At 36.9% G+C, this 23,904-nt stretch overlaps 2 protein-coding genes across 2 annotated transcripts; one reads left to right on the top strand and one right to left on the bottom strand.

Annotated features, from left to right (window-relative positions):
- Positions 1-1,555: 1,555 nt before the first annotated feature.
- On the top strand, positions 1,556-4,585 carry LOC120326414 (ubiquitin-conjugating enzyme E2-18 kDa-like). The gene is made up of 4 exons (XM_039392700.2): positions 1,556-1,714; positions 2,353-2,445; positions 2,524-2,710; positions 3,611-4,585. The coding sequence occupies exons 1-4, from the start codon at positions 1,688-1,690 to the stop codon at positions 3,763-3,765; spliced, it is 462 nt and encodes a 153-aa protein (XP_039248634.1). The 5' UTR covers positions 1,556-1,687; the 3' UTR covers positions 3,766-4,585.
- A 207-nt stretch (positions 4,586-4,792) lies between these two features.
- Positions 4,793-6,945, bottom strand: LOC120326413 (uncharacterized). The gene is made up of 2 exons (XM_039392699.2): positions 5,707-6,945; positions 4,793-5,248 (listed from the first exon to the last, which is right to left on the bottom strand). The coding sequence occupies exons 1-2, from the start codon at positions 6,600-6,602 to the stop codon at positions 5,158-5,160; spliced, it is 987 nt and encodes a 328-aa protein (XP_039248633.1). The 5' UTR covers positions 6,603-6,945; the 3' UTR covers positions 4,793-5,157.
- Between the last annotated feature and the right edge of the window lie 16,959 nt (positions 6,946-23,904).

Below are 23,904 nucleotides of genomic sequence, written 5' to 3'. Positions count from 1 at the left end.
GAAACATCAAACCGCGGACAGGATTCCGAATATAGTATTAGTGTGAGAGCTGATTTTCCACTGTGCCCCATGTCCCAACGTGCCCCATCTTCCCTACCTACTTTTTGCAACATTGTCAATCACTCTTCTCTGGGTATTTCTCTATTTTATTTCTGCAATTGCAGCCTTGAGTTCCCCAATCGTTTATGGATTGTCTTTCGAACACCCTACATATCAAAACCTGAGAGAATTCAGTCCGATAATTAAGGAGCCTACTGAATGTCATTGCTGACTTTTCTCTCAGGACAGCAAGCGTCTGATTTGATGTATGGGTGGTCATGCTGGAACCATCGCTGGTCATCTCTATCAATCCTTCCCACGTATTGTTCTGTATTCACACCGTTTGAACCCTTTCATTTCCATGTCCTGGCAGCAGAAGGTGCGCTCCAGCAGAAAACTAAGTGAGTGGTTGAAAATTTTGCAAAACTTCTGTATAATTATAGGCAAACAGAAGTTCAAGTTCAAAACTAAATGATTTTTTTGGAAATAGTTATGAAATTTTTGGTTTCCGTTTCTAAATAACCCGAACGAACATGCACCATTACCATTGAGTTTATACTTTCAAACCCATGTTCAGTCTTTCATTGTTCTATTTTTTGGCAACAGAATCAAATTGAAATATCCTCACGTGTGAGATCTGGTCGAAATTTTTTTATTGCTCGTGACAGCTCATTCTTGGTAGAGCGCGCAGTGACCGTACTTTTACATATCAAGAGAGATTCCCTTGACAATGCCAGACAAGACTAAAGACTGTTTTTGACTGAAATGGAGCCAGATATTTCGCTATGCTCAAACCTTCACATTATACTAATGTTAAATGGAGAATAATGTTGTTTGACTTTTTTGTCAGGAGGGGGGGAGGGGCGCTTGCTAGTTAAAAAGTCGTCCAAGGGGGCGCTGGCAGAAAAAAGTTTGGGAAACACTGCTATAGATGGTCAACATCATTATCTTTCTCTGTGGAAAGACATCCATCCATTTCGGCATCAGTTAGTAGCAACGACTAACATACAGTCGAATAACTATCATTATGATGTAACTATGGTATGACAAGAAGATTTTTTCTGGGGTGAAAGGTTAAAGAAAAAGCTCGGTTGTACCTCAGGCTTTGGTTTAGTGCGTTTAATGGAGCTTCAGCACAGGAAGTTCCGTCACTTCGGGAGGTTTGTTCCTAGTACAGACAGTGAAACATTTGCATGTACGGTATAGGATAAGATTCACATATTTATCTCGGGGGTAGTGGCGCATCGGTGCTAAGCGTTAGGAGGAACACGCTTACCACCGCACCTCTGATTACCGTATCATGCGTGGGTACAAATCCCTTGCTTGAGGGTGGTTCACGTACCGGTACTGCGGTTCGGTAACCGCTAGTCGGTTTAGGCTTCCTTCATCATCAAGTCCATGCGTCTGAAACAGATACTGGTAGGTACCGTAATTGGCTAACCAGCCTAACCCCCATACCGGTACCGGTACCCAACATGGGCTGGAAACTGGTTGAGAGACCGTGGTTTGCCATATGAATAATCCGTCTTATCGGCTTTACTCTCCCCGGGATAAATATGGAAATTCTATTTTAGATATACCTCCTACTCTAGAATACAGGAATATAGCCTAGATTAAAGTTAATTGCTATAGTCTGACATTCAGCAAAATGTCTGCATCAAAAAGATTAGCAAAAGTGAGTATAATATTTCAAAAGTGTAATTATTCAGCCTTTGTCTGAATTAATGCAGGGAAATGTGATTACATGGATTATGACTGTAATAACGTCATTGCAATGTTAATTGTTGTATGCCAGTAACAGAGTTATGGCATGTCAGTATGTTTCATCGACTCCTGATGACAGGGTTCCATAATTTTCTGTATGCTGTATTTTTGGCGCTACAGAAGTATGTGTACCAATATGGAGGTAACAAATTTTGTTTGGGTACTTTACATCAAGTTGTGTAGCCTATGGGCAAGGGGGTATATTCACTTTGCTAACACAAACAGTCCCTGAACTCGTAATAGAACTAAAATAAGGAAAATCAGAATAAAATTATGGCCTAACCCGGTACACATACTACAGGAGTACTGTATTTTTAATATTGATAAGCCATATTCAGCATATTAGTGTATAATTTATGCCCTCATCTTTATGAAAAATTGAGTTGGTTACAAAAATCAAATCAGTATAATTTTTGCTATGAGGCTCTTAGTTTCTAATTTGATTAATCACAAGTTAATGTATTTTTTGTTCATCATTCAAATTGAGCATTACTCAGCTATTCAATTTGTGCGGCACATAAAAAAACTTGTTGACATCTTGATTTTCAGGAATATCAAGATATTAACAGTGACAAAGACAAAAGGCTTGAAGTAAAATTAGACGATTCAAACGCCTTACTTTGGAGGATCCTTCTTCTGCCGGTATATTTAATATTTTACAGTACTTGTTTATTAGATTTAAAAAGTAACAGTTGAAAACATTTTAAATTGTATTTTTAGGACCAAAGTCCATACAATAAAGGGGCTTTCAAGATAGAAATCAATTTTCCATCATCATACCCATTTAAACCACCAAAAATAACATTCAAAACAAGCATCTACCACCCCAATGTTGATGAGAAAGGTCAAATATGTCTTCCTATAATCAGCCCAGAACACTGGAAACCAGCAACAAAAACTGCACAGGGTAAGTTGTTATATTGCCATAAAAATTCAAAGGCGTTCTGGCTAATTCATCAAGCAGAATTTTGCTTGAATTTCACAACTGCATTTCCTGCTACAGATATTGTTTCATCATGTTATCTAATTGCATAGAAATTCATTGTGTAAAAGAGATGTCAGTATATTTGGCAGATTTATGTTGTTTCAAAATTTGTTTCATTTACTATCACCTATTACTGTATTATATTTTTATCAAACTAAATACATTTGTTAACTTGCCAATAAAATTGTTGGTTAGTGGTAGAATTTGTATCTGGGCAGAAAGCTTCCACTCAAATTCCCCCCCCCCCCCTTTACATAGCAATTTTTATAGACCCTCAAGATTTTGGAAAATGAATGTTTTCTGGCCGGACCACCTGGCTACGCTCCTGTGTACAATATTATATTATTGTTAACATTTCATAAACTAAGAATGACTACAAAATAAATTGATTTAATATTATCAATGGACTAAAGATCGAATAAAGTTGGTAGAAAAAAAAAATTCAATGGATTCATCGAATATCAGAAAATTTAATTTTCGTAACAGTTCGTTTGACCTCTAAAATTCATACACCTGATAAATGATAGTTAAATATGCTCTAGTACCGTTTGCGTCAACGATTTTAAAAGTAGCAGCCATGATGTTGATATAATATTCGTACCTAACTTTATTTAGTCGAACAAAATCATTCCTCTAAACGGTGGCCCACATGTAATATAACAACGCAGGAGTGTTAAACTTTTCTCCAACAGCTTATAGTGCTCTGGTCCCTCTCAGACTATGATTGGGTGTCTAACTCATAACTTGGTATTACAATAACAAAATAGGGAAATTTAATTATATGCCTTGAATATTTATGATTGGCTTATGCATTTCCTTCAGTTCTGCAAGCTCTGCTTCACATGATTGAACACCCAGAGCCAGAGCACCCACTGAGAGGAGAGCTTGCTGAAGAGTACACGAAAGATCGAAAGAAATTTAATAAAAATGCGGAAGCTCATACAAAGAATAATGCCGAAAAGCGGCCGTCATGTTAATATTGTAAGAAAATCTAAGCACTTTTGATTCCAGTAATGTTCAGACTGGCTAATAGATTTCAATTAGTCCTTAATGATGTGTTTTGTACATTTGCTTGATATACTCTTATTTTTAACTTATGAGCTTTCATCACTATCCAAATACCAACCAGTAGGGTTAGAAGGATCACAAAGTCACCTAAATTTACCTTTTGTTTCTTTATCTCAAAGAAAGTTTAGTATGTAATAGTCGTGCGTTTCAATTCCATTTTGTATATCAGACCCATGTATGGGGTAATCCTACATTTCAGCTTTGCATAGGTAATTTGGAATTTTCATTTGTTTTTATACTCGATCATTTGAAGCAAAAGATTTAGTCAAATTGAGTTCTGATAAATGAACGAGCCCGCAAAACCCTTAAGCTCGATGGATTAGGTTACTACACATTTTGATCTGAACAGCACAGCTTTGTCGAATGATTGGTTCTACCGTATTAAATTGACAATCTGTGTAACCACATTATACTTCCTGAAAATCACTATCTTGGAGTTTAAAATATCAAGAACATCATACAAAACCAAAATCGTACAATTTTATTATGCATATTTTACAATGATTTGATCCTAGCCCTATTCTGTGATTGTTCTCTTGCTTCAGTAATTTTTTTTTCTTGCTCATTGTAGTAATATAACTTTCCTACATTGAAACTTTCTGTGTTTACGGCGAGTCAGGTGACTATGAATAATTCAAGAAAAAGACATATTTTCCTATTCCGCTTGGGTGAATATGATGAAATACTCTCTCTAAAGCATTAAAATAAACTTTTTATTAGACGAGAATATGAAGATTTTTTACGGGACAGCAGTGTTGACATGTTCATGTGTTTGCATTGTGGCAGAGAAGCCTATTTTATTAAGCAGTGAGACTGCAATCCACAGGATAGTATTGAGATAATTCGATTCCATGACCCGTTATTTGTCATGTAATGCAAGGCTTGATTAGATAATCATATGCTGTTGTGAAGAGAACTCTATAGTTGACAAGGACAATCATGAAATAGGATTATAATATCGCAATCAAAATTCATTGTAAAAAAATTCAAAAAGTGCAAAGCTTTCAATCAATATGCTGAAATCAACAACACACTCCACTAAACCAAATTTAAACAAATACACATGCAAGATTTTTGAATGAAAAAAATCTCCTGTGTCTATATTATTGATACAGTTGTATGAGATGGGTGTATTTGAGATCAATTTACTACCTTAGTAGGATATAGTCTGTGGGCTCATGCCACGATTGGGCCCAGCTCAAACCCAGTTCCAGATTCTGCTTTTTTTCATTGCTTGCACTTTGATTTACAGAAAAAATAGACATAGAACAGTGTATATAGTTAAATTTGAAGAATTCATTTCAGCCATACTGCAAGTCATCTGCTATATCATTCCTTCCAGAACGTCTCATTGCCTCAATTAATTTAGCAACAGATGCCTCGTCATCAGATCTGTCGAAAATAAAAGTCGTTATTCTCAGTCGTGTAAATTACTCCATGGCAGTTATATAATACATATATGGTAGTAAAATAAAATCCCTCATAATGGAATAAGAAATTACAGTAACACAGTAGCTTTTACTCAAAAGTTTGTGGATATGCACCTTTTTCAGTTTCCTTTCATCACAAGAATTTGGACAACTGCATGTCATCATCAGTGGCATAACTTATATCAAAAATGGTAGGTCTTAAATGTAATTTTCAAATCGAAAGTAAAAAAGGATTTTTTCTGAAAGCAAATGATATTAAATCAAAATTATCAAAAATGTATAATCTTCTACCTATGACTCCAATAATTTTACATTGATTTTCCTGCACTTTGTATGTATACATTATAATGTATCTAATGGCTGTCTAAGAGCTATTGATTTAAAAATTAATGTTGTGTGCATTACTGCATATATATTTACCTCGCCCAATATGTGAAAGCTTCTCTTATTTGATTTCTTACATTCCTGGGCCAATTGTCTTGAGCACTATCTATGATAACATCGGGGACACCGAGATGCCTGGCTGCACTCTGCCATCCCCTAGCTATCGAACTAATTACCAGTTCAAGAGCAGTTTCCACTTGAGGAGGAATGGCATGACCTATTGGGTTTAACTGACTACGATTACCCATCATTGGGTCTGCCTGGTGAGTGTTTGACTGATTACGATTATCCATCATTGGGTCTGTCTGGTGAGTGTTTGACTGATTACGATTACCCATCCTTAGGGCTGCTTGGTGAGTATTTGACTGATTACGATTACCAGTCATTTGATTGTGATTCGAACTGGGCTGCTGGTGTTGGGGAACATTTGAAGATGTATCAAAAGGTCTTGTACAATTCTGTCTTTCATTGACGGCGCTGTATGTACCATGAGAAATATCAGTCTTTTGGGGTCCTTTTTCACCATCGGGGTGGAATATTTTTGACGAAGTAGTGTTTGAATGTTCAGGAACACTCGTATCACCTTCATTGCTATTAAACGGAGCTGCAGTTGGATATAGATCTGTAACACTGTCATTGAGGGCAGCTATATAGTCAGTATAAGATGTAATAATTTTGCACAAATCCAATCTGCCAACGTAATTCAATATTTTATTTAAAAATTCCAAGTTATCGCAACTCAGTTCATCCCTCTCTTCTAGAACTTCAAACAAGCCTTGAGCATTCGCGACCTTTTCAAGTCGACCAGGACCAATTAAATCTCTGCATTGATATTTCAATTTCTCCAAAGTTCCATCATCAATACGTTTCGCTAATTTTGCCATCATTTCTCTGTATTCCATACCATCATCACTGGACGCTTTCGTAGCCATGTCCTGATATTTTTATAGGTATTTTTCCTTCAAATTTAGGAATAAATGCATTAGCATTACAGATATATGAGTTATCCCTAGATCAGTGTCTCTTTTTAACCTTTGGTTTATTAATCCAAAAGCTAAGTCAGTAAGAACCCGGGCAAGATGAAATGCGTTTGAGTTGCAATAATCTCAACTACAAAGACAGAAAAGATAGCTGACATGTATTAACTGTTGCACAACGGGCAATCTATATTTCTTTCCGCCAACTGGACAAGGGTTTTTAGGCACCTGTGTTTTAGGCTCAACGACGGGCAACCCTAAAATGCGGGAAACGGGAAATGCGGGAACGACGGGAAATTGCCAAAACTAAAATGTGGGAACTACCGGAAATTTCGCTTTTTCACAAAAAGCGGGAATGACGGGAAAATGCTTTTAAGGTACGGGAAATATTTATTTTAGATTATACTTAGGGGAAATTGTTGTAGAAAGCGAAAGCAGCGTAAATATACGATTGGGGGTGTATGTACGTGAAAATTTATCTAAATTGCGGGAATGACGAGGGGAAGTAGTTACTCCTCTACGGCCCATGGGCCGAGGCCACGCCTCGGCCTCATCGAAATGGGCCTCGGCCCATCAAGTTGTATAAAGGGTTAAAATATCAAAGACTAATAAATATTTAAATCCTACCCACTCCCCGAACTCATAATAGAACTATAATATGAAAAATCTGTACAAAATTTTGTCCTAACCCTAACCTGGTACACGAACTTCAGATGTATCCTTTTCTGTAGCTTGGTGTTTTGCTTTATTTTTATGTAAAGGCTTCTCGTAAGAAATAGGTTTGGTGGCATCCCGCGATTTTTTTTTTTTTTTTTGGATCGAATATTGACAATTTTGTAAAAATTGAAAATTCTGGTGAGATAATTGAATTTTTTTCTGATGGGCCACGGTCCATGTGGCCCAATTAGATGGGCCGTGGCCCCGGCCCATGCGCCGTAGAGTAGTCACCACCCTTGTAGGAGTATGACGGCAAATCGCTTTAAACTACGGGAAATACTCATTTATATGGGTTGAGCGATGGGAAAGACCGTTAGGAAAGATTAGCAAAACTAACGTACCGGTACATCTTAAATTTATACTAGGCCTACCGGTACTACGGTATACTAGGAAACATTTTACTGGTGTTAAGTTCATGATAGACGAGGCTTTTCGTTACATACAAAGCCAACTGTCCGTCTTAATTCATTTTGCATGTGTGACAAATTGCTACCAATGTCGCCAACGAATGCTCTAATTGTGCCCAGGTGAGTATGTATGTATGTTTATTCGTCTCGTAATGGTGATACATAAATAAATGAACAATTATTATTTAAAACGGGATGCATGAACAAGACCGTACTGGCCTAAAACACAAATGTGCGGCATGCACCCCTTTTGACAAATATGAAACAAAAAACATTAGATTAAATATGTATAATATGCTCCCTTATATAGAGGACTTGCACGGGTCACGTGACTTTGCTTACTGGTCGGCAAAAAACAAAAACGCCCAGCTGGCTCCTGTCAGTTGCAAGTCGGATTATACATTTCCGTTTTGTTTAGCTATTGAAGATGATTATCTCGTATTGTTCCGTTGGCTGTACTTATAGTATACACAACAAAATGGATCTTTAGTTATATTCCCCTGTTTTCAAAAGATCTGGAACGTCGTGCAATGTGGATACATCTATTCTATTGGCAGGGCTCTTGGTGTCAAGTCCAGAAGTCATCTCGCTTGTGTTTCACTGTTTGCGGTCAGCATTTTGTTGATGGTGAGTGATAATGTGCCGTTATCGATTTCTTTTAATATTCATAAGCTCCCTCATTTCAATGGAAAGCAGATGACAAACTACTGTTATTGGTAGGCCTAGGCCTACTTGCAGATTTGACTTGTGTAAGGAATTAATCATCAATTGCCATAAGGTATTGTTTTCCTAGTTAGCAGGTAATCTATTACTAAGGGTAAAAGTTGAATAGATAACTAAAGTTTAACGCCAGTGGTCATGCAAAAAATAACCAGAATTCAATTGAATTCGCCATCTAGGAATACGCTCGTCACCGCATCTCTTATCACCCTGGTAGTTTCACAGGTTCCAATCTCATGCTGGGATAGTTGTGTGCGAGAGGATTGCAGCTCTCCTCCCACTAAGGGTGGTTCACACGACTGCTGGTCGGTTACGACATCCCCCACCATCAAGTCCATGCTTTTGAAAACAAATAACTGGCTAACTAATCTCGACATAGTTGCAACATCGTACGATTACCATTCTGCACTGGCGTTAAACTTTAGGTATTCAACCTTTCACACTTACTAATGGATTGCCTGCTAACTAGAGAAACAATACCATACGGCAATTGATGATTAATTCCTTGCACAAGTCAAGTCTGCAATTAGACAAGCAAGTAGGCCTATGTCTACCAATAACAGTAGTTTGTCATCTGCTTTTCATTGAAATGAGGAAGCTTAGGAATATTTAAAGAAATTGATAACGGCACATTATCACTCACCATCAACGAAGTCCTGTCCACAAGCAGTGAAACACAAGCGAGATGACTTCTGGACTTGACACCAAGCAGTCCTGCCAATAGATGATATCCACATTGCGGGACGTTCCGGATCTCTTGGAAACTGTAGACAGATAGACAGTTGTGCAAGGTGGGGAAATGAGTCGGTTGCTGTGGTGAAAGTGATAAGGGTGGAGTATACAAACTGTATATACAGCGGAGTTTATACGACAAGACAGTATATATAAATGGAGACAACACAACATTAAATATACTTATACATAACAATGAAATCAGAATTTAGGCGCAAATACAGAACCTTTGAGTGGTGAGACCATATAATATGAAGGGGCGAAATATGAGAGATAAATGTGCGGTGCCTATATTAGGCCGCGAGCCGAGGCCCTGAAAAAGGCCTAGAAAGTGAGTTTCGTAGCGCACATCAGGTAACTACCTGAAAATGATTTTAAAATGTTCCTTAAAAAATTTAGTAACAAATATTGCCTTGTTCCCACTTCCAAAAGTTGCACGTTTTAAGGAAAAGACGCTTTTACTACAAGAAATATGTGCTACGATCTGTCCTATATTCTCTACATTTTCGGCAATGAACAATGACTTCTGCATGACGTAACAATTGAATCGAATCAGCTGTTAGCGAGCGGATGAATATTAGTTATTACTGCTCGACCTTGCGTTGAGTTGGGCAGCCTTTCCATAGCCCTGTTTAGTTATTATTAGTTAACAAATGCTAAGACGTTGTTGAAAAATGTATAAGTAAGTTATCAAACACTTGTAGATCCTTACCACGGATATGGGCAGTGAAACGAAGCCTTGAAAACGCCCAGAAAACGAGTTTCGTAGCGCAGATCTGGTAACTAAATAAATTCTTCAGTTTTGTGTGAAAAAGAACATACTGAACGCATTACAGCTTGTTCCACAATCCTGATGCGAAATTGAATATAAGAGGTTCCTGGAAATTCAATAACTATAAGTTTACAACACATACATAAGAACTATGCAATTCGAGAGCCCTACAGCACACTAACACAAATATATTCCTGTAATGTTTTGCCTGACCAAAATCGGACTTCCTCAGTCAATCATAATTTATTAGGTAGATTACGAAAAATATGGCATACATGTAACCAACAGCAAAAAATACTTTAATTGTGTGACAAGAGTCGCGAGTGACCTCGAAAGCAGCGACACCAACAACGCTTTTCACATTAGCGAATAAATTTTATGTAATAATCACAAGCAGTTTACAACAAGAACAGCATAAAAAGCTACATCCATTTTATAGAAGCTATCAAACGTATTTATATTTAAGCAATTAATTCACAAATTAACATTGTGAGCACGAAAACACAAATAAAGCAGTTATTTCTCACTTAGAAATTTACCGGAAAAGTCAAGAAAATTAAATGAAAATTAAATATGTACATAACATAGTGAACAGAAATATTACAATTAGTCATTTTTTAGTTTATGTGGTTATGTATTTGAACAAAGGAAATATTATTTCTAGAAACAAGACTACGACACTAACAAATGTCCGAAAAAAATAAAAATAAATGATACCTATTAAATCAACTGCAATATCTAATTCACTTTCTTCTTAATTGTTTTCGAAATCCACTATCTCGAAAATCGACTTATCCTCTATAAGTGTACTGTGATTTTTGCAGTCAATACAAAAACAAAAATCTGTGCAATTTAAGTTGATTTTGGCAAACTTTCATAAATTATTTTGACTATTTTTTTTACACTTGCAGTTTGCCAACTCAAGAACTAATTTGAGGGCCACATGCTTCTTCAGCGAATCATTGTTGGGTGTAGAGTATAATCCTTATGTTTGCCAGTGTTAAATAGACGTGCCCTGGTATCATTTACATTCTTAATATCCTCTTCATACAGTGAACAAACAAATTCCTCAGCTTTATTTATTAATGCCTCGTTAACCTCAAAAGATCTTCATAGTTGAGAAAAATATGAATTGAAAACCCCAATGAAGTCTCCAACATGAGTTTGATGGGCAGTTCCAATTGCAGAAAAGTGCTAAAGTATTTCAATATGAATAGCCCATCTAAGCTGTTTGCAAATAATATGATTCTCATATACCTTTACGCTTCAAGACTTCTTGTTTAATCTATTTTATAGCACTGATAGCAGCAGGGATTAGAGCCTGCGTTAGGTCGGATTGGTGGGATATTGCCGCTTTCTTTTGTAGTACAGTACCTAAAATGAAGAAGAAAATCATATTTGGAACAGCATGAGTGTAAAAATACCACTAAATACTAACTAATACCTTGAATATATATCGCATTTTATCTGATGTACTCAATGAACGTATATATGCTCATTGCATGTACTACAGTCCAGCAGTGTTTGCATACCATTACTAGACTATATCTACACTAAATTTTGATATATCACAGTCTGAAATGCCCGAGTGGGAGTGGTGACCGCTCTGCGGCCCATGGGCCGGGGCCACGGCCCATCGAATTGGGCCTCGGCCCATCAGGCTATGGGCCGCGGCCCATCAAGTTGTGTAAAGAAACTATTCACTTGGCTAACACAGACAGTCCCCGAACTCATAATAGAACTATAATGTAAAAAATCTGAATTTTTTTTGTCCTAACCCTAACCTGGTACACATACTACAGGAGTATATTTTTTTGGTTCGAATATTGACAATTTGGTAAAAATTGAAAATTTTGTTAAGATAATTGAATTTTTCTTGATGGGGCCGCGGCCCATCAAGCTATGGGCCACGGCCCATGTGGCCCAATTAGATGGGCCGTGGCCCCGGCCCATGAGCCGTAGAGGAGTCACCACTCCTGTAGAAATGCCCTATGACAGTATGAGTATGGACTATAGACTATATTTTAAAACATCAACTGTCTGTCTACAACTTGATTTCTCACCTCTCAATCGTTTCCGATGCTACTTCCTTTCCACTCCGGCATAACTTATCATTGCTTCCCAGGTTCTTGTCGACTCTATGAATTTAGATTTAGACCAACCGACATTAGTAAAATTGATTATTTTCTTTTCTTTCACACAACCGTGCATTACAGAAACAGCCATTAATTTCTATTTCCAAATATGCTGTGGCCTATATAGTAGTATAAGTCTGCTGAATAGTCAAGAAGAGTCATTGAATTAATCATAAACATTTCATGCAAGCCAGAAAATATCGTTGTTTGTGACATATTATTCTAGGTCTAGCCCTCTTTGGAGTTACCGCACCGTACCTATTTAACAACGTCTCATGAGCTAGTGCTCAACTAAAATTGCTATTTATGGTAAGGATATACAAGTGTTTAATATTTTACTTATACTTTTCAACACCTCCTTAGCATAACTGAACTAATAATAACTGAAAAAAAAACTATGGAAAGGCTACTCAACGCAAAGGCGAGCAGTAGTAGTACATCTGATATTCATCCGACCACTGGGGATCCACCTACAGCTGACTAATTTGACTGTTACGTCATGCAGAAGTCTGCGTTCATTGGCCCATGATACCGGAAAAGCAGAGAAAATAGGACAGATGGTAACACATATTTACTGCAGTAAAACTGCAGTATACCTGCATTACGTTCCAACCATATTTTATATGTTGCAGTACACAGAAGAAGTATGACTGCATTACGTTCAGTAGTGATAAATGTGAAAAACACTGATTATTTAATTCTAGTAAAATACATGCTTTATAAATATTTTTTCACTTGCAATTGTTTATTTTTAATACAACAGAAAAAACATAATCATACACATTTTGTGTAAAAGCACAGTTCCAAAATAAATGAGATGTAAATTCTGATTCTTGAGAAGAAAGTACACATAAATCATTTCCAGTAATATGTCTAATCATTGGTTTAACTTTTATTGAAAAAATGCCCCACATAAGTTTTAATTGAAAGTTTTTATATTATTAGCCAATTATTTTCTAATTGCACTTTTTAGATGTGCGCCGCCGCCGTTCTTGGCGCTTGTGGCACAAGTTGCCGTATCCCGATTGTAAACATATCCTGTTCATGTATTTGATTGTTGATGACAAAGAAGCAAATTACGCTTTACTGGTTATGGGCTGGTGACCTCAAAGTGACTATCACTTTGGGTTACCCGACCCCGATTTCCTTGTTTATTGCCGCCTATCATGACGTAACAATAGTGATTTATGAAGTTGCTCAGACACTTCATTCGGTTAGACCAGTGGTTGTCAACTTTTTACTGACCGCGTACAACTTTACTGTTTTTTACTATGGCCGCGTACCACCGAGAAAGGTTCTTTTTTTTGGCGGGGGGAAAAAGACACAAGAAACATGCTATGTGTGTATTTTATATTGTGGCACTACATCCTTTGTGGCGTAAAACACAAAACAAACAAAAACATGCCCAGATTATCTCCATCTCATAATTATTCTCCTAGATTGTCTCTCAAACAATATAACACTTGTCTAAATATAATGTAAGGTTCGTGAGATATGAGGTTTCAAAGTTGCACACGGGATAATAAGATAACTATCGCAACTTTCACGAAACCGCACGATACCAGTAGTGTTCCACTAGGCAAATAGCAAAAGAAAAATGCTAAACTTACCCGAATAATATATAAAACAGTCACAAATCTCCAAACAAAACCTGATCAGCAGACTGACTTTGTGTATATGTTTTCTGGTGGACAAAACAAATAAACTCTCATTCTCTCCCTCTAAAACAGACTGAGGCTGCGCCGTTCCCGAGATTTGTCAGCCCCAAAATGGCGTCCGATATGCATCTTTGCACACGGTGTCTCCACTTGGTTTATAGTCACTTTGATTTTAGCCAACTGAAAAGTTAATATAACGATCAGTAGAGGTTGCGCGAGACTAACTCCCAATCCTTTCTCTATGCCTTTGCGCTAGTGGATCCGTATGCATGTAATGCAAGGATGCTGTAGCAGGAATAAAATACCATAATATGCAATTCAAGAGTCCTGCTGCACACTAACACAAATATATTTCCGTAACGTTTCGTCTGACCAAAATCAGACTTCCTCAGACAAGCAGTTTACAACATTATGTTGTAATGTTATGTTGTAACATTATGTTCCAAAATCAGACTTCCTCAGACAAGCAGTTTAGAACATTGTTGTAAACTGCTTGACTGAGGAAGTCTGATTTTGGTCAGACGTAACGTTACAGAAATATATTTGTGTTAGTGTGCAGCAGGACTCTTGAATTACATATGAAAGGTTAATTGTTGCAATAATTCAAATCTGCTCGCGTACCACTTGAAAAGCTCCCGCGTACCACTAGTGGTACGCGTCTCATAGGTTGAGAACCACTGGGTTAGATAGATATTTAAGCATGGTTGCGAACACTGGGCCGTTCTCGTAGTTTTGCGTGTTATTTGTCAGTTTTCAGATGTGTTTCCAAAAATTACTCGTAAATTAAATAATTTAATTGTCATTATGTCTTCCTAGGAGCTTTGGTTTGGTTGCAATAATCGAAAATTAGCCCTGACTAGGCTGCGATATACTAGAATAAAAGTAGCTATCAGTACCTGTAAGACCCATGTGGCTGAAACAATTTTAGACTTGTAAACCAGTTTTTAGGTTCTGACTCCTCAAAACATCCACAAAATGAGCATCAAAAATTGTGCTTTAGTAGGTCTATAGCATGGGGAGAATTTCTCGGTCAAAATCCAGGCAAACATCCATTGAGCGTCTTATCTACTTTTCTTTCGCTAGCGAAGAGTATGAAACTCTCTGTGATAATCACAAGTTATGCTGGCCTTTCATTCCATATATATTTACGTTCTGTTTCTCCGTATACTTTTTATGTTGTTTAAATTATTTAATTAACCTAATTGTGCGATTTATTTCATCATACCGAAATTATTTAGTTGCGATATGTCATTGAGCGTAATAAACTCTGCAGAAGTCTGTTTGCCTACAATACGATTTGCGATACGAACTCACCGAAGTTGATTCAATAATTGTATGAAGCTGTATGAATAAAATATACTTAAGAAACTGCGTCGCTGTAAGTATATTGCTTTCCAACTAAGTAAAGTTAAACCAAATATGGGGTATTTCAACTTATGATCGTTTCATACAATAAAAGTATCATTTTCATACAGAATTGATCGTCGGAACGTCCAATTCAAATTATATCAACGTGACGATAGTATACGTGGCGATATCATATAAGACCTAGATTATATATCACTTTATCGACTTAGTAGATCGTACTTACTAATTTTGTTTCGAATTTCCATCGGTATTCGGACCTAAAACCAGAATACTTCCTTCTTTTATATGTTCTTGTGCATTTTCTTGCACTATTCTAAATAAATAAATGGAATGTTTTCAGGATAGGATAGCTTCATCACATTTATTCCGGGGGATCGGGAAGCCAATAAGACGGGCTAAATCATATGGCCAACCACGGCCTCTCGTTTGGTTATCAATTCTTGTCGGGTATGGGAATAGTTGGTCAGTTATTTGTCCCAGATGCATGGACTTGATTGATGGTGGAAGGCTGGAAGCACATAATCCTCCGTACATAATTATCACCCACGGTTACGCAGGATAATCAGATGTGCAATGACAGGCGTGTTTCTAGGGTTTAGCATGATACTTCAACTGCAGGGCCGAGTAATTGGAAATATTCGAAATTATTACTTAGTATATATTCTGTATTTTATCATGCTTGAGTGAAAGGTCGAAAACATACTGCCAATTTCTAAATACACGACTTTGCAAAACTTCTTCAGCATGAAAAATATTTATTAATACTAACATTGATATTATTTTTCTGGCTTTGATTAGAAATCAGGGAATTATAGAAATGCCAATTAGCGTAATCAATATAAAGGAAATTATTCTCAGAATATATATATTCATAAATCATCACCATACTTTCAAATCAATAATGGACCTGGCAAACGAGCAAATAGAAATTTAATAGTTCTCCAAGTAAATGAACCGTTTGCCATATGCTTATTATTTCTAATATCAAGATTGTGTTGTTTCGATATGGCAACGTAGAATTTCTTGCCAACATTTTTACATCTTTTTTCATAACTTTTGTGCTTCATTTATTTTATGAGATCTTTCTGTCCATCCTATTGTAATGTAACAATAATTTCCACACAATTTTTTTTTATCAAATGTGTTAAGTTTACCATAATTGTTCTTACCATAATAATTTCTTCGACTGCTGCCCTATATTAATTGAACTGATAAATTGAAAAACAACAATAGTAACAAGATACTGACTTTAAAATATTTCAGCAAATCATCATTCGCCGACCATAATTTTCCCCCGAAGTTCCTATGGAAATTGTTTAGGTTAAATGTTTTCTATTTAATCCATTCTTTTTCCACAATGCAGCATTTTCTGCTGAAGTTTTTCCAATTCACTGAAATTTAATATGAAAATAATTGTACTACATTTGTATAAAGTGGGAAAAGAATCATGTCAGGGGTGGGCAACCCCTGGCACGCGAGCCCATTTATTTGGCACGCGAGCGAGGCCTCGGAAACGAAATCATTCTCCTTCACATGAAAAGTTTCAAGACTCTGAATTATCTGATGAAACTAGGTGTTCGTTTATTCATTATCGCTTGTTAACAATCCGTTATCTATTTAAACTCTTTTTTTCTTTTCATGACATGTGCCCCACAGTATCTCATTGAGTAATTTAGAGCCATGTGTATACCGAAAACAAATAAAGCTCTTGAACGACACAAATTCAACTCAAGAAATCAACCCCAGGTGAACCATTTCAAGCATATTTGACTGGTTTGAAAGCAAAGGCTAGAGCATGAAAATTTGGTAACATGAAGATGAATCAATTTGTGATAGGCTTCTGTGTGGTGTAAGAAATGACAAAGTAAAAAAAAAACTACTTCTACGCGAAGATGATCTAACGTTAGACAAAGCTACCAACATTTGTCAGATTAATGAGCTGTTCGACCAGCGGATACATCTGCTTGTAGATGATTCTGAAGAAGATAAAATTCGTTATTCACATCGTCAAACACAAAAAAGAAAACGGTGGCAACATTTTTCATTCGGAATGTGACCTAATTGTGGACGCATGCCAATAATCGAGAATCATGCCCTGTGTTCAACAACCAATGCAGAAATTGCACACCGATAAACCGCTTTCAGAATGTATGCCGAGGTTAGCCTGCAAAACTGCTGGACTGATTTCTTCGGAAGTTTCGCAAATCTTCAAATTCTGTAGATATAGGCAAAGAATGTCAAACACAAGGAACTTAAAATCACGAAACGACTGATTGTGAAACATATGAAATGAATTTCGCTCCATTGAAGACTTTACACAAGCAGTGTCTGAATTTTATTCTACAATACTGGTTCATGGGAAAGAGTTGACTTTGGAAGTAGATACAGGAGAACGTTATAATGTTATGCTTTTACACTTAATCGAACACATTTCCAAACACCCAGCAAAACTTGCCAATTATAGTGAAAACAACATTGACACATCAGGCCACTCTTTAGTTAATTGCATTCGTAATGGCTCATCGTACAAATTGATAATTCACATCATTGACCGAGAAGCGAAAACTCCCATAGGTTGTGAAGATAGCATCAGGATTGGACTGATCAAAGTGCATGATGTGCACGGATTCAATCAGGAAAAGCCAATAACAAATACATTCAACTTGATGACTGAAGACTACATTAAACGTGAGATCAATGATTTATTTAATGCGAAACTAGGAAAGTTACCAACCTAGTACAAAATGAAGCTTTCCAAAACTATTCGTTCTGAACACCAAAACGCCTACCTGTTGCTGTGTTGAATGTCACCCGACCAGTATCAAGACTACCGAATGAATCAACGGCATTTTCCTATGAGAACAATAGAAGTAATAGCGGCACGCATTCAACATGCAAAAATATTAGAAAATATTATATATACAAGCCGGTAGGCGTCCAGGATCTCCGCTGACACCCAGGCCCGCGGCATACAGTATATCGCGAGGATCCAATTCATTTTAGTCTCTGTAGCACTTTAGTGGTCGGCCTAACTTCGTTCAGATTTAAATCTCTTTAATTTGTGCGCTTGGAAGTGAATTCATGAAAATTTCCTCGCAAGAAATAGGCGAGAGGCGAGAGGAGTTGCAGCTTTGATTGAAAGAATGGAAAGCAGTTACAAACGACAGGAGCGTGTAATAAAAGCACGGAACGCTAAAATAACAGTAATGGACAGAACTATAACAGGCCTCAAAAGTCCCACTAAAAAGGGTGAAATGGACGCTGCGCGTTCCGTTGACATACTCACTTGACTGATATACTGTGACTGAATGAGAAAATGATGTTCACTGAAATCCCCTAGGCATTATGATTACAACTTAAGCTGAAGGAACATATATACATGCAAGACTCAACATTTTCCCGGTACTTAACGGTTTAATAGGATTATTTATTTATCATATTTATACAACGATGTCTGCTTACCAGTTTGATTCGGATATAGCAATCCTAATTTATAGACTTAAATAGGTAAAGAAACTGTAGCCAGCGTTTAGGTGAACCACCCACTAACAGCGAGAAGTACATCAAATCTCAAGCAAATAATAATTCCGTATATCAAGAACACCTGCACCGGCTCACCAGTTCCGTTGAGTTCATTGCAAACGCTGCGCGTTCCGTTACTCACGTGACTGATATACTGTGACTAAATGGGGAAATTATGTTCACTGAAATCCCTAAGGCTTCTCCAGTTTATGAAGTATCGAGACCAAAGACGACTTATTGGAAAGAGTACTTTGCCATGCGGAAGGAAGCGCTGTTGGAATTTTAATTTTCGACTTGGTTGGCGAGAAAACGGCGATAAACTGTGAAAAAAATAGAAATTTCATAACGATCGGAGCGTTTTTCGTTGTTACCATGGAAACGAAACATTTATCTGGACTTTCTATAAAACGCACATTACTAGGGTGACAGGATAACCCATGTGAAAAATTTCATCCAGATTGGTCCAGCCATTAAGACGCTACATCTAAACAGACAGACAGATAGACAGATACACAGACAGACAGACAGAACGACTGATAATAAGGGTCTCCTATAGAGCGGAGATCCAAAAAATACAGTGTTAGACGCATATAGTGGTTACTGGCAGATTCTCTTGCATGAAGATTCTTCGTACCAGACCACATTCGATAGTCCATATACCCCCTTACAGGTTTACATGCGTGTCATTTGTGATTGTTTCAGCCGCAGAAGTGTTTCCAAAATACAATGGACCAATCCTCAGTATCATATCATTGTTGATGATATACTAATTTGTGGTAGAAATGTCGAAGAGAGGAGTTTTACAAAGAGCTCGTGAGGTTAATTTGAAGTTTAAAGTTTCAGAAATTGCATACGCTGGTCATCTACTCACCAAAGATGGTTTAGAACCTCATCCTGAAAAAGTTCGTGCAGTAATAGACATGCCGGAACCTCGTGCTCCAGAAGCTGTTCAGCGTTTCATAGACTTGGTAACATATTTGGACATTGATACCTTTATCTAAACCTTTATGAGACATGCTGCACAAAGATATTTAGATTATTCAGATTGTACGATATTAAATCAACCAGTAATTTTGACATGTGATGCTTCTAAAAGTGGCCTTGGAGCAGCATATTTGCAAACTAGCCAGCCGATTGCATTAGCATCTATAGCCCTCATAAAATCGCAGGAAAATTATACACAGATTGAAAAAGAATTACTTACGATTGTATTTGCCTGCACAAAATTTCATGAATATATATATATGGAAAAAGTCGAGACTGATAATAAACCACCTGGAACGAATTTCAAAAAAGCTCTACTCGCAGCAACACGTCGATTACAGAAAAACAATGATGATGCAACTTCAGAGATATGACCAAAACGCTTCTATACCAAAACATCTTCACACGGCTGATACCCTTGGCATTTATTAACTAGAGTGACACCGTAATATCGGTCACTTAAATGTGGGTGAAGGGTGACGCTGCTCGATAACCTTCACTGGTTTATCGCGCCTCCCTTCACACCGAAAGTATTGTTTTATATGTGCTTCGTAGCTATTTTTGTCTATTGTGTACTTTTGGTATGTGATAAAATAAACTACTGACTGACCCTATCATGGGCATATCTTGAAGAAAGTCCTGATGAAGATGAGAAAGAATTTGAAGTTTTACAAATAATACTTATTTTCCCATCGACAAACAACTGCCGATGAAACGATGCAGAAATTAAATAGATTTATTCAACGTGGATGGCCAGAACATGTTAAAAACAATCCACGAGATTTCAAACTATATTTTGGCTTCAGAGATCAACTCACTCTAATTATGGTATCATTTTTAAAGTAAAAAAAGTTATTGTCCCAACTTTGTTAAAACAAGATCAACTTCACAAAGGTCACCCAGGAAAGGAGTATTACCTATTGGCCAGAGATGAACAAGGACATTGAAAATTATACCTCTCAATGAGCTATCTGCAACAGTCATAAAACTTATCAGAAAAAGGAACTAATGCACCCTGTACCTGATCAACCATGGCCATATGTTGCGACCGACCTATTCGTGTGGAACGGACTCAACTATTTCGTAACTGTTGGTTCAAACTTGCCAATAGCAAAATCTTTGCTTGGACAAAAAATGGTTCCAACGACGCTAGTTCATGCTCATCTTACTCATAAACGCATTCAACAGAAAAAGCATTTTGATAAAACAGCCAAGCGTTTGCTACCACTTCAGAGAGTGAGTAAAGATTTTAAAATAGGAATTTGTTTTCTCCACCTTTTCCGTTTATTTAGCACGAAGCATGCCTTCTCTAATATTATTGAGTTAAAATTCTTTCATTTCTTTGCGAAGTTTACTGATAGTCTCTGTTTTTTTTTCTTTTTCCTTCATCTGTTATTGGATTAGGGTCTTCTCTATCTTTTCGCTTTCCACTTTTACGACTGGCAATGTTGATATTTCCATGTTTCTTCCACTAATCCCAACCCCCTATTTGACTCAAATTTATTTTATCAAATTGGTACATGAGTTCGTGCGGTGCATTTTCAATTGTATTAAAAAAGTTTTCGTAGGATTTATGTATAGAGCTCCATTATTATTAGCTGCTATTTCGAGTTTCTGATTAATTGCCAGTCTCTGTTCCTCATTTTCGAAAAAAAATCGTAACGTGGTACGTTTCCTTGACTATAGCTTTTTTGGCGTTTTCGTATACAGCTTTTATGAGCTTATCTGCATCTTTTGTCTACCATGGTTTGATTTGTATCTATATCATATAGAATTATTTTGTCACTTTCGATTTCGTGATTGCTAAAATGTTGTACAATTTCCTGATGGTCGCCCCGGGTACTTCTTCAACACTACTTTTTACTGTATTTCTTATTTCTTTACCTTGTGAATCAGTAAAGATTTTTATTAGTCTCAGATTCAACTTTTTTCATTAATCTATTTGTTACTTATCGATCTTAAGATCGGTAAGTATGTTGATAGGTATTTGTCTGTTTGTTTGTCTGTCTGTTAGATGCACGCGATATCTCACGAAAGCGAGGTTGAATCTGCTCCAAATTCACGTGCATTCATCTTAGCTCGGATCAGAAGCCTATTGATTTTCGATGAACTATGTCGTATAATTAGCGAGTTATTGATTAATTAGTGATGGGACACACGGTGTCACTATGTAGTAAGAGCGCTGTTTTGGGGGATCCCCCAACCTCCGATCGATAAGTCTTCGGTCTCCGACCGATATTCTCGTTTCCATGTTTTTTCATTATTCAACAATAAAATTTGGTTTTCAACAGATATTGTTGTCAAGTGATGGGTTTGTTTCTGTATGACCCTCTATTGTGGCCTCTCTTATTATTTTTCTGTGCTGGTGGTATAGATACAAAGGAATTCTGATACATATTATATGGTACTATTTTCTTCCGATACATTTTCTGGGCTATATCGTTATGTACATCTGCAACTATGGTCATATTGTGTTTCGTACTTTCTTTTCGTGCTATTACGTATTTCCAGCATACTCTCAGCAGCCAAAAATGTCTTCAAAACTTTTTTTTTCATCTAACTTCCGGCTTTTTCGTTTGCAGTCTTTCTCAGGGTGAGGCATTGCTCTGGGATCTCTGCAAATGCTGCATGTTTTTTTCTTCCGTATTCTGTAGCTTGGTGTACAATTTGTTTAAAACTATGACACTTGGATAAATTTATGGCATCATCTTGTTCAGGTGTTTTTCGGTCTTTGTACCAGACACTGAATACTCATATATAACTGCGATGTATGTATGGTAATTTTAAAATACTAGGAATTTCATATTCCAAATTCATTTTAAACATTCGTCTTCTAGTCAATGAATTAGAATAATCTTTTTCTTGGGAAACTGAAATAATTTCTCCGAATTCATACCAGTATAGTGATCAGCGACTCTATTCGGTACTGGTGATACCCACACTTCCACACTAAAATGGTCTATGTCTGTTATTTTAGCTTCATGTCACTATCAAAATTATAGGTAATACCTTCTTTAATAAGTTTTTGGACCAGGTGTTGCTTTTTCAATTCCACTAGCCTTTTTTTTCTTTTCTTATACTGAACAGTTCAATTATTGAATCTTTACCAATTTTATCCTCTATGCTTTTGAACACTTTATTTTTGGTGATTCAGGTATACTTAACTCGAATTTAATAAAAGCGGAATTGTGAGATTCTTCCTTTTTTTCATTGTCGTTGCCTGGTCGGTTTATTTTAGTGTAAGAGATAGTTTCTTCGCTACCAGTAGCAGAATTTAGACAAGTCAATAATGTGGGAGCATGTTGCCTATTTTCGTCATCGCTACAACTATACATCTTCTGCCCGTTCGCACTCCCGTGTTATTGAATTGAACACACGTTATTAGAGTGTGACCCCGATCTGCACTCTGGACGAAAGCCGGAAACACAGGTCAAATTGCTGGATACAAAGAACGCCCGATACAAGAATATTGCTAAGGCTTGTCGCGATAAATCAATACCAGGCACTGACCTTGAATTCACATACTATTAATAGAGATAGTAAAATAACATTAAAGTCCGTGGTTACATTCTACATTCGCTACAAAACAAACAGGAATACACTTGATTAGGCACGCAGCCAGGATTTTCAAAAAGGGGGTGTTAAAAATCGGATATTCTCATTCCCTTGTGAAACGGCGCTCGTTTAGAGCCGACTTTTCCAGCGTATAATCACTTTCATTATGCGTAAAATATCCGAACCATGACAACTATGAGAATCTAATATGTCCTCCTATACTGATTTTAAATGCGTCTTCTTACGTCAAAATAAAAACATTACTATTGTAAAATACACAGCAATCTGTGGAAATGAAAATATGAGAGAAACTCCCTGACTGGATTTAGTTTTGATACGTATTTTGCGATCTTGCGAATTCGTTATCGCCGTTAGGAAAATCTCGAGATCTGATGTAAAATCACATAGAGTACTATTTAACGTAGTACTATAAAAATACATAAAAGTATATCAGTAAATCAGAAATACATATTCATCGCCTCGAAATCCCCGCGAAACGGCCACGAGATTACGCCACTTGTTAAAAGAGCTTTTTCAACGGATAATGATTTTTCTGTTGTGGAAAATAATTTAATCCATGACCGATACGGGTATATTTAAAATGTCTTGCTTTATCAATTTAATTGTCTTCAATTCCTGCGGTTGCGTCGACAAAATAAAAGCATCATCACTCTAAAATACCACGGC

The sequence above is a fragment of the Styela clava genome, chromosome 4 (genome assembly GCF_964204865.1).
Source record: "Styela clava chromosome 4, kaStyClav1.hap1.2, whole genome shotgun sequence".
NCBI lineage: Eukaryota > Metazoa > Chordata > Ascidiacea > Stolidobranchia > Styelidae > Styela > Styela clava.
Note: the sequence above shows the minus strand (reverse complement) of the source record. Positions and strands in the feature narration are given on the sequence as shown.

What these genes read in the sequence shown, in the direction of transcription:
- LOC120326414 (XM_039392700.2), top strand. Translation starts at nt 1,688, where the DNA reads ATGTCTGCATCAAAAAGATTAGCAAAA. An exon ending in CATCAAAAAGATTAGCAAAA is followed by an intron (nt 1,715 to 2,352) that starts GTGAGTATAATA and finishes CTTGATTTTCAG; the next exon opens with GAATATCAAGATATTAACAG. An exon ending in AGCAACAAAAACTGCACAGG is followed by an intron (nt 2,711 to 3,610) that starts GTAAGTTGTTAT and finishes CATTTCCTTCAG; the next exon opens with TTCTGCAAGCTCTGCTTCAC.
- LOC120326413 (XM_039392699.2), bottom strand. Translation starts at nt 6,602, where the DNA reads ATGGCTACGAAAGCGTCCAGTGATGATGGTATGGAATACAGAGAAATG. An exon ending in GCTTTCACATATTGGGCGAG is followed by an intron (nt 5,249 to 5,706) that starts GTAAATATATAT and finishes TATTTTCGACAG; the next exon opens with ATCTGATGACGAGGCATCTG.